The sequence below is a fragment of the Vigna angularis genome, chromosome 3 (assembly GCF_016808095.1).
Source record: "Vigna angularis cultivar LongXiaoDou No.4 chromosome 3, ASM1680809v1, whole genome shotgun sequence".
Taxonomy (NCBI): domain Eukaryota; kingdom Viridiplantae; phylum Streptophyta; class Magnoliopsida; order Fabales; family Fabaceae; genus Vigna; species Vigna angularis.
Window position 1 is genome coordinate 33785762 of NC_068972.1, and position 14501 is coordinate 33800262.

At 30.3% G+C, this 14501-nt stretch overlaps 1 protein-coding gene across 1 annotated transcript; it reads left to right on the plus strand.

The window, feature by feature from the left end:
• The first annotated feature begins 8037 nt into the window (after positions 1-8037).
• Positions 8038-10546, plus strand: LOC108324911 (28 kDa ribonucleoprotein, chloroplastic). Its single transcript, XM_017557859.2, has 4 exons — positions 8038-8525; positions 8969-9070; positions 9184-9456; positions 10220-10546. Exons 1-4 carry the CDS (start codon positions 8115-8117, stop codon positions 10277-10279), a joined length of 846 nt encoding a protein of 281 aa, XP_017413348.1. The 5' UTR covers positions 8038-8114; the 3' UTR covers positions 10280-10546.
• Positions 10547-14501: the final 3955 nt, after the last annotated feature.

The following is a 14501-nucleotide window of genomic DNA, read 5'->3' on the forward strand; positions in this document are numbered from 1 at the left end:
GTGTTAGGAAGGTTGTAAAAACCACTTATTGGGTGGTTGCAGGCCCTTCATTGACGTTGGTAGTTGTCATCTAAAGACATCCTATGGTGGAAAATTATTAGTTGTAGTGGATAGAGACTCTAATGACCAATATTTCCCACTAACTTTTGTTGTTGTTGAAAACGAAAGCAAAGACACGTAGAAGTGATTTCTAACATTATTGCTGAGTGAAATTAGGGACATTGAATGTCAATGTTGGATTTTCTTTTCATATAAATAAAAGGTAAATTTTGAACTTAAATTACGTAATTTAACTTCATTTCATTATGATTATTTGACAAAGTAATAATAGTTTTTGCAAGGATTAATGATTGTGTTTGATGAGATTTTGAATGGGGGTAAAACATAGGTTTTGTTTGAGGTATCTATATAAGAAGAAATTAGGTGGATGAACAGTGATTAAGGACCTTATGACAGGGGCTGCAAAGACAACATTCTACCAGGGGTGAAAAAAAGGTGAGTTGAAGAATATTAATGTTGATGTTTATAATTGGTTACTTGCAATTCTCAAAAAACTTGGTGTAAACATGCATTCAATAATTATCCTAGATATGATGTCTTGATCAATAATTTGTTTGAGTCATTTAATAGTATAATTTTACTGGGAAGAGACAAACCAATTATTATTATGATGGAATGGATTAGGTCATACATCATGAATAGGTTGCAACACTAAGAGAGAAAAAATAAAAACATATCTTGGAAGTGTTATGCCTAAACCAAGAAAAAGGCTTGATAGGGAAGTTGAAAAGAGTGGGAATTGGATTCTTGTGTAGGTAGGAGATGCAAAGTTTGAGGTCACTCACAGGTTCACAATGGAGAAGTTTGTTGTGGATCTAACTAACGATAATTGCAATTGTTATTTTTGGGATTTGGGATCCACCCATTTATAAAACACCTCTTGGGAGACCTAAGAAGCTATGAAGAAGTGAAGTTGATAACAACTTCCTTAGCTAGGTTGGGCCAAAGCTAGAAGGATGCAATGAAGATGGTCCCTTGAAGATATATGGCGCATAAATGTGGTGGATCATTAAGGTTAGGGATGGAAATGAGGAAGCTATGGTGTTTGTGAGGCTAAAAGCTCACGACCATATGGTGGTTAAATGGTGGTGGTGGGGTGGTGTTTGAAAGCTCTAAGAGAGGTTAAGTCAACTCTAAGAGGAAGGTGATTAAAGATGGCTCATAGGTTGCTCTAGTCTTGATCTTAAGATGAGTAGTATGCAAAAAATGGGCAGCATAACTTTACTCAACATCAAAGATGAATATATGAGAGGAGACACCTCTATTTATATGTTAAAGGTGTCTTCTAAAAACCCTAAAAACATGATCTCCCACCCTTGCACTCATTGGCCAAAAATGAGGCCTACTAAGGAGTGCACAAGTGATACGCTGTCTGTAAGACCCGCGAAAATGTAAAGCTTATAAATAAGGCTTGGGTATAAGCGTAACACATGTTATTGTATGGTTGTTAAATTTATGATGTTCTATATTTTCAATGTGATGTGTTAGCCTATTGGTAGAGATGTGTGTCTAGAATTGAATGGATATGAGTTCAAATACTAGGTAGATAAGTTTATGAGATTTTGTTTTATTTTAGTTATATTTTTGCCTTAGGGCAATAATGTCTTTTCCCTTTGTGTATTGAGGTGTAGAAATTATAAGTTAAAAATTAGAAAATAGAACGTGTGATCTAGCAGTTAGAAAATTGATTGAGATTTTAAAGGTAGCACTATCTAAGCAATTACTCTAAAGTTATAAAATATTTTAATTCAAAAATAAAATAAGAACTTATTGAACAAGAAATAAAAAGAAAGGAAGCGTAAAAAGAGAGGTACATAAAAATTGTGAGCAAAGAAAAGAGAGCACGGTGAGATAGAGAGATTGAAGAGGAGAAAAAAAATATTTTTGAGAAGATAGCAAACATCTGTGATTGATTGATCTTCATCCTTGAAGTTTTATAATTGACTAAGGTATGAGACGCTTACCGTTGTTTTATTGTATGATGAATGTGAATGTATTCTTGATTTTATGTTATTCAATTATTTATTTGTGTATTTCTAAATTAATTAAGAAAGTTATGCACCATGAGTGGATGTCTATGTTGTGGTTGGATGATTCTTGAATTTCTGATAGGCTTATTATCATGAATGAATTGTATTTTAAGATCAATAAACATTGGTTGATCATTGTTTGAATCTTGGAATTAAAGGTTTAAGGTTGAATTAATGGGAATACATGGTAATTACAGTATTACAAGGGAACGTAACAGTAGCACTAAGAATTTTCATTAATTATGATTAGAAATTGATTAGAGGTTCTTTCTATTAAATGGTAATTTCTAAACCCCAATTAAAATCCTAATTAGTTTTCTAACTCATTAATTTTCCTAAATTGAAATTTAGATTTTAGAACCCTAATTGGGCAATTTCTCCTAAAGCCCCAAATTTTGTTTGGGCCTTTCTTCTATCGCAGGCCTAGCTTTGGGCTGCCGCAATAGGGATGCTTCATTCCCTTTCTCTTTGTCTCGTGCTAGAGGTTGGCTAGGGAAGCAACTCTCTTCCTCCCCCTTTCCCAGCAATTCTGGTTTGACCTTGCAAAGAGGGGAAGCACGAATTTGTTTTCCTTATTGCTTGTTTCTCTCAACAAACCATATTCAGAGGTTCTCTTCTCAATCTGTTCTCTCTGCCATTTATCCCGAGCTAGCAAACCTCAATCTGTTTCGTTCCTCATGTCTCTGTGCATTACTCGCGGATCATCCAACCTTGGAGAAGAGGGTTTTTGATTTGTGGCCTAGTAGTGGCAGAATTCTGGCCGGTGACTCGCGGTGTGACGTTGAGAGAAGAGCTGCAATCCTGGTTGTTTGGGAAGGGGACGATGCGACGAGGACATAGCCAGCGGAGGTGCAATAAAGGCGCGACGGAGGTTTCTTCTCTCCGTTTTGATTCGCGACGCAAGGAGGGAGCATCCTTCCCTTTCTCCTTTTCCGGTTCGTCTTGTAGAGGGAAAGTGTTTCTGCGTTTCGCGACTAGGGTCTCTGTTTGATGGTGGCTGGCGACGGCAACAATGACCTGTTGCGAGGGGTACAGACGAGGGTAGCATAGTGAATCGCGATCCCTTTCTTGCAATTTAGGGTTCCTGATCTTGTTACTGATTTGCGAATGTGGGTTGTTGTTTCTTCCTTGTAGGTTTTGCTCTCATTTTGTTTTGAGCCAGGGTTTGAAATGGGGATTTCAAATTGGGATTGAAGTTAGGGTTTCTTAAATTGGGAATTTGGAGGTTAAGGCTTTCAAATTTTGGGTTTCTTTCCTGATTTCTCTCTTGGGTTGAGATTCTATTTTTTTCTACGTTGATTCAAGGCTTGAATTGGAGTTTCTGATCCTCTTTTATATTTTGCTATTTGAGAAGGTGAGGTCTTCAGTTTTGAATTTGGGTATAGAGTTTTGGCTCTTCCTGTTGATTTGAGTTTGGGTTTCTTGAGCTTGCACCTTTGAGTGATTGGTTTCGGTCGGCGTTTGGGTCTGACGATGGTGGTTTCCACCTTCGAGGTGGCCAGAGAGTACAAGCACATGTTCAAATTGGATGACAGTGGGCCGTGGGCTAGTGCGGGTTGAATCTGGTAGGGCCTGCGCAAGCCCATAGTTGGACTTTGTGAGACCCAGATTTTTAAAATCGCTGAGACATAATGTTTAAAAGAAAAAGGAAAGAAAGAGATAAAGTAAAAGTAATGAAATTTTAAATTTATTTGGAAATCGAAACAGCAGGATCCAAAAATAATAATAAGATAAAAATGATGTCTCTAAAATTAAAATAATGAGAAATAAAATCAATTAATTAACAGCTTAGCTTGCAAAATTGGAAATAAGAAATAAATATTAATTGGTTTTAAAGATGAAAATAATGAGATTATAATTGTTAATTAGAATATTAAATGATTTAGTAATTTTAGTTTGATAAAAGAGAAAAATAATGTGATTATAATCTTTAATTAGATCAATAACTGTTTTATTATTTTTGGTTTGTTATTAAATGTTTTATTTATTTATTTTGATCTATTGTTAGAGTAAAATTTATGAAGTGTTTATGTTGACTACATTGGGTTTTGAATGATATTATTGATAATGATGAATAAATAATGTTAGACAGAGAATGAGGATGGTTATTATAAATAGGTATGGGATGAAATTTTATTGATGTTGGAAATTGAGTGAGTGTTGAGATGTACTTGAGTGTGTAGTTGATGAGCATAAGAGTGAGAGATAGGTCCACTTGCTGTACCTAGTAAAGCCTGAGACTATCGATCGTCTCATACGAGATAGTGACTCCCTTTGGCCTTGTGTGCGAAAAGGGGGTGCTCGAGTATTGAGCCTTCTTTGTATGAGGGTGATGGTGTTTGCCTTGTCCTTGTGTGGCAGAAAACATGTTCCTTAGCCAGGTAGGCGGGACTACTCGAGTAGACCTGTAGAGGAGGCTACAGGGAACCTGTAGGGGAGGCTACATGAGACCTGTAGGGGAGGCTATAAGTTTGAGATAGGGTACAAGAGTGTGACTGATTCTTTTCACTATGGAGTTTATGGTATTGTGGAGGCTCATGGTGGTATTCATGATGAATGATTCGTGATGAAGTTAGTTTTGATAGAGGTACATGTAATGTTGATTCGTAATGACAATGTGTTTGGAAATGATGTTGATAAGGATAATGTTGATGGTATAGTCATGATATAGTTAATGAGGATGTTGATGATGATCATGGTGTATAAATGATTATGTTAGTAAGATAGTTCTAGATGATTGAATTGTTATTAAGTTGTGCTTGCTTCCTATGTACAAATTTCATTGTTATTGATTGTGCTATGGTAGCTTACCCATATCTGTTTGTGTTTTTGGTTGTGTGTGTCTTGCGATGATCGTATAACTTTTGGTTATACGGGAGCAGATGTTGCAGATGCTCTAGATGTATGATAGAGATGCGAGATTGGGAAAAAAACTTGTGTTATTTAAAGTTTTTATGCTATAAATGTTTGAGACATTGTAATTGGGTTTATTTTATTTCATTTTTAGTTTACTAATTTCGGTATTATATAGGTGGATTTTCGCAATGGTATTATGATTTTAAAATTTTTTTAATTTCACTCGTAATCAAAACATTCCATAAATCAGGATGTTACACTGTCATTGACGCGATCAAATTAATACTATTAAAATATAGCAACTTCAGTATTGCTAAGATAGTAGTCAACAAAATAGAAAAGGTAAATTCAACCCTAAGTCGTCTTCTAACGAACACATAATTGATTCTTAACAAATTAGTTCTTATAAAAGCTATACAAAAGGGGTTGGTAAAATAATAAAGAAGATAAAGATAAGGAAAAGATTAAATAACAAAGTAACAAATGATAGATAAAAAGAAATTTATAGAGAGATTTAAAAAGATAAAAACAAATATAAAGAAAATATGTTGACTTCACTGCTTTTTCAAAATAGGATTCATCATTAGTTATCTAAAGATTATTATTTAATTAACTATTGTTTTAGATTTTCAAATTAATCAATGTAAATTCTCAATTAATTTGTTGGCATTCTCACTTTTAATCAAAGTACATTCTCAATTAAAAGCAAGAACTTTGTAAATTAGTCATTGTAAATTTAATCAAAGTACATTCTTAGTTAAATGTTATTATGCCTAATCATGTTTATTCTTTTACCTCTTATATCAAGTAAAAAACTAATTAATCAAAGTACATTCTTGATTAATTCTTGTTAAAGTTTTACCACTAATCAAAGTACATTATCAATTATTGTCAAAAACTCATTCAATCATATGAAAGTTTCTAACTTTAATCAAAGTAGATTCTCAATTAAAATTAAAAACTCTTGGACTCATATGATTGATATGTTATGTAGATTTGACACTATGCTAAATTGCTATAATGTAAAAATCATTACTTTTACTTGATTAAGAAGCTAAAGACATAGATAAAAATAAATCATAACAAGAATCAAAAGCACAAAGAAATTTATTCATCTAACCTCAGAATCCAATTAAGAAATTATAGCAGAATCAACCACAAAGGCTTAACACTCCATGGAATGTTCAAATAACATAAAAATATAAGAAGAGAAGGTAGAGAACATGAGAGAAGAGATGATGGATGAAATTTGAACCCCCTACAGGGTTCCTCAGCTCCCCTAAAGTGTTTCCCTAGGTCTCTTTATATAAAAATTGGATTAGGCTATTGTTTAAGGCTTTTCTATGTTGTAATCTTCTTTATGATAATGTAATCTCCTCCAATTATCTTCTAAGTAATCCAATATATTCAAAATATATTTGATTATTGTGGATATTTAAAAATATTTGAGAAGATATTTGCTAGACTAAAAAAGATTTGACAAGGGTATGTCACCTCCACACTTTTTTTTATTCTCTTTTGATTGTACTTTGACGTTTTTCTTCTAAGAACATTATTTTTACTACACACATATAATGTGTTTTCTTAAAATCATAAAAATAATATATTCTCTCATTTCTTTTGGTATTGGTAAGATCCCTTGCATCACGTGATATTTATTTTTAAATTTTATTTTAAAAGAAAATAATAAATAAACAATTCCAAAAATAAAAAATATTTTCTTATCACATATTTTCTTTTTAAAAACAAATAATAAATCATAAAATAAAGGGTATAAGTATCGCGTCGGCCTATGGCCAGTTTATTTCCTTTTTCCCACCATTCTTAAAATAAATAAAAATATAAATTTACAAACAACATTTACAAACAAATTTACAAACCTTTTTCTAGATAAAGAACTACGTAAATTTCTCATTCTGAATGAGAATACGTAGTCAATCCTTGTCGGGCCCATAAAACAAAAAAATATTTTTGTTTCTTTATAATATTATTTTTAGGAAAAAATAAATAATTTGAAAAACTACGTCAACTTTGTATAGTTAATTAAAGGTGCTGCTTTTAGGCAAACACAATGCCTAACCCTGAACCCAAAATCCAGTTTTCGTACCATGTGTTATTTTATAGTTTTTCATAGTTTTTCTATAATAAATTATGGTGGCGACTCCCAAAATCTTTTTCTTAAACCCATTTTGCAATCGTTGCGACGGAAGAAATAGTTTTAAGATTGATGATCACATTTATATTTACATTTAAAACATTTAATATTAGCTTTCTTGCTTGTTTTTGAGATTAAATTCAATATTTTAATTAAAATTTTCCCAATTGGAATTACTTGAACCTTAATTGGAACATTTTTAAGATTATATTGAAAGTTTTCATATAAAACATCTTATCTCAAAAAGATGAAGATAATTGTTTGATAATGCGTATTGTTCATAATCAAATGTTAGTTGATTTAGAGTTGCAAATATTATATTTAAACGACTATATAAAGAGAGGCCAACACACCAATAAAGGTTATACCACACTCTACATTATGTGCTACGCGCTAGTGAAAATGAACGTATTGGTCCCATTAACAAAATATAATTAAATATCTATACTTATTAACTGTAAATATTTATTAAAAATATTTGTGTAGTATTTGTCACGAATTTTATCAACCTTATATGAATTTGTCATCATGTCTATTGGATTGGATAAGTATCTGGATTAAAATGTTTTATGAAATAAAAATAATTATTAATAAATCTGATGAAGTAAAAACAATTTAATATTTAATTTTGAAGCATATTGATTGAGAAAATTCTCACACGAACCTTAAAACTAATAAACTAACTATATAACTTATTTATAATTTTCGATACCCAACATCATCGAAGCTTTTTATCTGTCATATATTTATCCGATGATTACACAGAATCAAAATATTGCAGTTAAAATGAGAGAAATATAGCGAAAAGTTATACACATTTGATCTTATACATCTGGGCATATGCTATGGACTTGAAGTCATCTTATCTTGACATATCCATTCTTACCAACAACAATAGACAGTGGACACAATCATGCCACGCAAGCATAAGAACAAGCCTTTTCTCTCTCTCATCATGTCATAAACACTGATCATCTTTTAACGTAAGATTTTTGTGTTTCATCGGTCACAAAATGGCTGCCACTGCTGCAGGCATAGCTTCGTTGTTTTCTTCTTCCATTAGCAACATCAAATGTCTTCGTTCCAAGCACTGCTCCATGATGGATCCCCTTATGACAGCAATGCCGTCAAACCGCATGTCACACTTGGTGGAACCTTTGTCCATCGGAGGTACCATGTCGCATAGGTTGTGGGGCCCTAGAATTTCTGCTGCTGTTGCACAAGAAGAGCTGGTTTCTGCGGATGATGCTGGTTTCGTTGAAGAAGAGAAAGTGGAGGATAATGAAGGGGAAGTGGTGGCAGAACAAGACTCAGATGAATCCTTTGCTAGCACTAAGCTTTATTTTGGGAATTTGCCTTATAGTGTTGATAGTGCCATACTTGCAGGGCTAATTCAGGATTATGGTAGCGCTGAACTAATTGAGGTATTTATGCAATTCATTGACTTTAACATCTATAAATTGTCAAGGTAAAAAGTTTAACACAGTCTATGGTATAACTCAACAAATTCACACAATTTATGGTTGAAAGATAGAGTAAAGAGGGCATAAACTATATACTCTTAGAACTTTATCTACTTGAGCAAATTATGCAGCTTGAAATTGGATGCATGAGATCTATAAGATTGTAGTATACTGGGAGTAAATTTATAGATTTCTTTTATTTAAATTCTTCCTGGTTTGAAGTTGTATTGTATCCACTGATTTATGAACATGTGGCAGCGTTCAATTGATTGTGTTGCATGTTGTCACTTCATAGAGCACAATTCTATGCTAGCATACATCTCTCAAACTTGCAACTCATTGATCCAACTTGCATTTAACGATTCAGTAAAGTTGATGATTTATTTATATACATATATGTTTAGGTTCTTTACGACAGGGACACTGGAAAAAGTAGAGGCTTTGCATTTGTGACAATGAGTTGCATTGAAGACTGTAATACAGTGATAGAAAATCTTGACGGAAAAGTAAGGATTACAGTGACTTTCCTCTCTCCAGCATTAGCTCACATGCTATGTTCAATTGGTTTGTTCTGATGATACCCTTTTGCATGCTGAATTTTGTGAATGTAACTTCACAGGAATTCATGGGCAGAACCCTGAGGGTGAACTTCTCTAACAAACCAAAAGCAAAAGAACCCTTGTACCCTGAAACTGAGCATAAACTCTTTGTTGGGAATCTGTCATGGTCAGTAACTAATGAGATTTTGACACAAGCCTTTCAAGAATATGGAACGGTGGTTGGAGCTAGGGTCTTATATGATGGAGAAACTGGAAGGTCACGTGGCTATGGCTTTGTTTGCTTTTCGACAAAAGCAGAGATGGAATCTGCTCTCGAAGCCTTGAATGATGTGGTATTTTACTCCCCAACTCTTCACTCTTGTACTGGTTGTGCTTTTCTAAACTGAGAACTATTTTATGGCTTTTCTATATACAAAACTTTAGGTGATTTTAGAACTATGAGTTGAAACTTTGCCTTGTAATTAGAGATAATAGAGAAGTGTTAAGAAATCCCACGTCGACTAAAAACAAACAAGTTTATCGTATGTAATAGATACAAACTTCATTTAAGATTGAGTTAAAGATAGCATTAAAACCATCCAAAATCTATATAAGATTTGTTTTAGAGCATAATAAAAGTGTTAGAAAGCTCATGTCGATTAAAAACAAACAAGTTTATCGTATGTAAATAGATACGAACTTCATTTAAGATTGAGTTAAAGATAGTATCAGAACCATCTAAAATCTATATAAGTTTTGCTGTTTGTTGGAACTATAATGATAGTGGTAGTTGTGAAAAGCATACATTGCCAACACAAAAGACATTTTAATGCTTATTCTTTTCAGTAACAGAAAGCATTTTGAGAGGGTGTACTTTTAAGTTATGTGGTCATGCACTCACTGTAAAACCAGTAAAACAGTTTTCCAATGTCATTCGTTCAATCACAAACCATCATTAGTATGGTTTTTAAGATTATCATTATTAAAGTTATCAAACTCATTGTGAAGGTTGGTTTGTGATTGACACATAGTGCAAATTTATTTGCTCATGTAAACTTGAACTTGGTGCATAAGATGCAAAAAACGAATGTTATTTTGGTTATTGATATATATCAGGAACTAGAAGGAAGGGCTATGCGTGTGAGTTTGGCTCAAGGAAAACGTGCACAAGGCTAATAGAAAGTTGGGAAGTATGAGATGAGAAATGTTCAACAATGGTGCCATAGAAAAAAGAGAAGGAGATGCTGGTATACCAACCCTGATGCACTTAACTGCTGCAATCTGATGATGAATTCCTTTTCATTTCTTGGTGTATTGTATAAATTATTTACTCCCATTTTCAATAGATCTGCTGACCCCAATGCTGTCATATTTGTTTTTAACATTTTTTTTGCTGATACTACTAACATTGGCCAATGAAATGACAAACTTTAAAAATACCTATTCATTGCTGCAAAACATTACAAATGAGTTACTTTAAAATTCTGAAAAATCTACAGTTATGCTGAAACCATTTTTCTTGCTTCATTCCCTGTATGCCACATTTTATTTGAATGAGACTTTTTAAGTTAACATTTGGATTCATTTATATGTTACTAATATGATGATGGGCATGAAATCTTTATTTAATGAAATTTTTGTTGAAATAAATATGTTCTCCTTTTGCTTCTATTTGAGACAAAAGAAGTTTAGAACATGATTTATAAGATTTGAATAATGATAGTGAATCAATTACTACCATCTGGTTTCGAGAAAAGGGTGAGAAATGCCATTGCCCTTTTTAAGATTGAGAAAAGATACTCTAAATCTAAGGACTTTGAGACTTCATGCAACGATAAAAATAAACTCCAAAATACTTGAATCAACAAGATAATGTCCATGCTGAGATCCTCTAGTAACTAGCTACCGAAGAACACCATGATAAACTATTCAACCACAAAGTTCAAAGTTCATGGATAAGATGATATAAGAAGATAACACTTTATGGAAGAACATTCTGCTACTTTGGAAATTAAAATATTAGAAAATTCTTTTCTTCCTTTTCATAGTCTGGTAGAGGTGCACACATTTGTTTGGAATTCTTTTTGAATATTTTTAGACATCATCCTGCTCCAATTTAGACCGACTTTGGGCCTCTAGACCCATATAGACATAAAAAAGAAGAGGTGTTTCACTCTTCACCTCCAACCTTTTCACTCTCCACCTCCAAACTTTAAGAAATGTCAATTTCACCCATAATTAAAAATACATAGAAAATTAGAAGGAATCTAATTAAAGATTCTTAAACACTCTCCACCTCCAACTTTCTGAAAAAATTCAACTTTTAACTTTAAAAAAAAATATTTTTTTTTAATTTTCTCTCATTCTTATTAAAGTACATTTTAACACTGCACTCTTTTAACCAATTTTAAAATATGTGGATTTTAAAACTCCATTCATAATTTTTTTAAATTTTATTTTTAGATTTCAAATTTAATAAAAATATAATTTAATTTAAAATTTTAATATTATTTGATATACATTTTTATCTTAATAATTATTAAAATATAAATTTTATTATTATAATAATTATATTAAATTAAAAAATAAAAATAAAAATAGAAAAAAAATTCAAAAAATAGTACTATAAAATCTGATTTAATATATTTGAATATATTAAAATATTAAATTAAATTATATAATTATTAAAATTTAAATAAAAACAAAATTTAAAAAAAACTTGGTTAATCGGATATCCAAATCGGTCAAACATATTTTTCTAATTTTTTATTTAAAATTTTATAATTATTCAATTTAATTAAAATTCTAATATTATTTAATATACTTTAATATTTTAATAATAATTAAAATATAATTATATTATAATAATAGATATGTAAAAAAATAAAATGAAAATAATTAAAATAAAAATAGTAATGATAAAAAATAATTTTAATATAAGATTTGATTTATATATTTCAATATATTAATTTATTTAAAATACTAAATTATATTAAACAATTATTAAATTTAAATAGAAAATAAATTTTGAAAAACGTTCGGATATCAAAATCCGAGTTAAAAATATTTCTTTTTCGGATATCAATATCTTTAAAATATTGTTTTTTTATGTAAATTTTAATAATTATTTAATTTAACTTAAAAATTTAATATTATTTTGTTGTATTTTTATATTTTAATTATTATTAAAATATAATTTATATTTTTAGAGTACTTTTATTAAAAAGTTAAAATTAAAATAATTAAAATAAAAGTATTAATAATAAAAGAAACTTTAAGACCGAGGCTAAAAATATTTATTTATCGGATATCAATAAGTTATCTTTTAAAATATTGTATTTTATTTAAACTTTAAGAACTATTTAATTTAATTTAAAATTTTAATATTTTTATAGTATTTTTATATTTTAATAATTATTAAATTATGATTTATATTTTTAGAATATTTTTATTAAATACATTAAAATTAAAATAAAAGTGAAAAAAAACAAAAAAAAAAATAATTTTAAATCAATAAATTTAAATATATTTAAATATATTTAATTATATTTAAATATTAAATAAATTTAAATAATTATTAATTTTAAATAAAAAACAAAATTTGAAAACAAGTTGTTTAACTATCTAAATTAACATATATTTCAACGGATTTGGATATTATCATTTTTTATTTATTTAAATTTTAATAATTATTTAACTTTATTAATATTTAAAATAATTTAATATATTTAAATTTATTAAATCAGATTTTATATTATTTTTTATCTTTTTTTTTCAATATTACTACTTTTATTTAAATTATTTTTATTTGTTTAATATAACTATTATAATAATAGAAATTATATTTTAATAATTATTAAGATAAAAAAATATATGAAATAATATTACAATTTTAAATTAAATTATATTATTATTAAATTTTAAATCTAAAAATAAAATTTTTAAAAAAAATTATGAATGAGATTTTGAAATTCATAAACTTTTAAATTTGTTAAAGGAGTGTAGTGTTAAAGGGATGCAGGAGAAAAAAATTAAAAATAAATTATTAAAGTTAAAAATTGAATTTTTTTAAAAGTTTAGGTGTAGGATCAAACACTAAGACTATTTAAGAATTTTTTACCAGATTCTTTTTAATTTTCTACAAATTAAATGTATTTTAATTGGGGACAAAATTGGTATTTTCTTAAAATTTGGAGATGCAGGATAAAAGGGTTGGTGGTACAGGGTGAAACACTCAAAAGAAAAAGGATGTGTGTCGAAAAATAAGAAGAAAACAACTCAAGTAGTGTTGGGATTTTTTAAGAGTTATGAAATATGGGGACTTGAGAGATATGTTGTATTGAAAACTTTATAACATCAAATATTTATAATATCTCAATCTTAATTTTCTAAATTTAAATAATAACTAAAACTCATAGATACTTTTAATAACGAAAAGATTTCCTAAAAACTAATTTAAATAAAAAAATTCAATAAGCACTAGTGTAATATACTTTCTATACCTATTGTACATGTTTAAATTTATCATATATATTAAGAAAAACGGTGACAATTTGTAAACAATGTGATATCTCATATACTAGTCTTAGCTCCAACTCAGTATAGAAAATGATGTCATAATATTTTCATAATATTGAAATTTTTTGTATTAAATATGTTTTTAGTCCCTAAACTATCAATCGATTTTGGATTTCGTCCTTGTTTGAAAGGTTTGTTCATTTTCGTCCTCTTAGTTTTAAAACTTTTATTTTTAGTCCTTAAAATTGAATGACGTTAAGTTTTCTTTGATGTGGCAAACGGCGAGCTCACGTGTGATGCCAGCTTCCCTTGTATGTGTATGCCACGTTGCTTTTTTTTTAAATGTCACCAACCCATAACTTATCTCCTCCAAACAAAAACCCTAATCCTCCTCTATCGTCAACCATGTCGCGCTGCCGCAAGGTTGCCACTACCGAAAAGCTGCCATCAACACCACGAATCCTTCAAGCTCACATCAGACCACCAGCATGAGCAACCATTCGCCGCCATTGCGAGCCTCTACAGCCTCCATCATCAGATCGCGTAAGCAACCCCTAAGTCACCGCAAGTTCAAAGCGCGAACATCCTCCTGCACGAGCCATTCCTCACCGTCAATGCCGCCGCAAAGACCACCCAGAGCTCCTTCTTCACGTCCCAAGCGACGCCTTTCAACCTCCTGTGGTTCAATTTATGACTAATTGGATTAGACACTAGGTCAGTGGTTACACAAAGCAGGGAATTCGTGTATTATAATATGATTTTTTGTTTTATTTTGTGTCTTTGATTCAAAAATGTTCATTTTGTTGACCCTTTTTTAATGAAGCAAATTGCTTCTGGTGAGAAGAACATGAGACTGTAATCAAACCCTTCATTTTTTGAG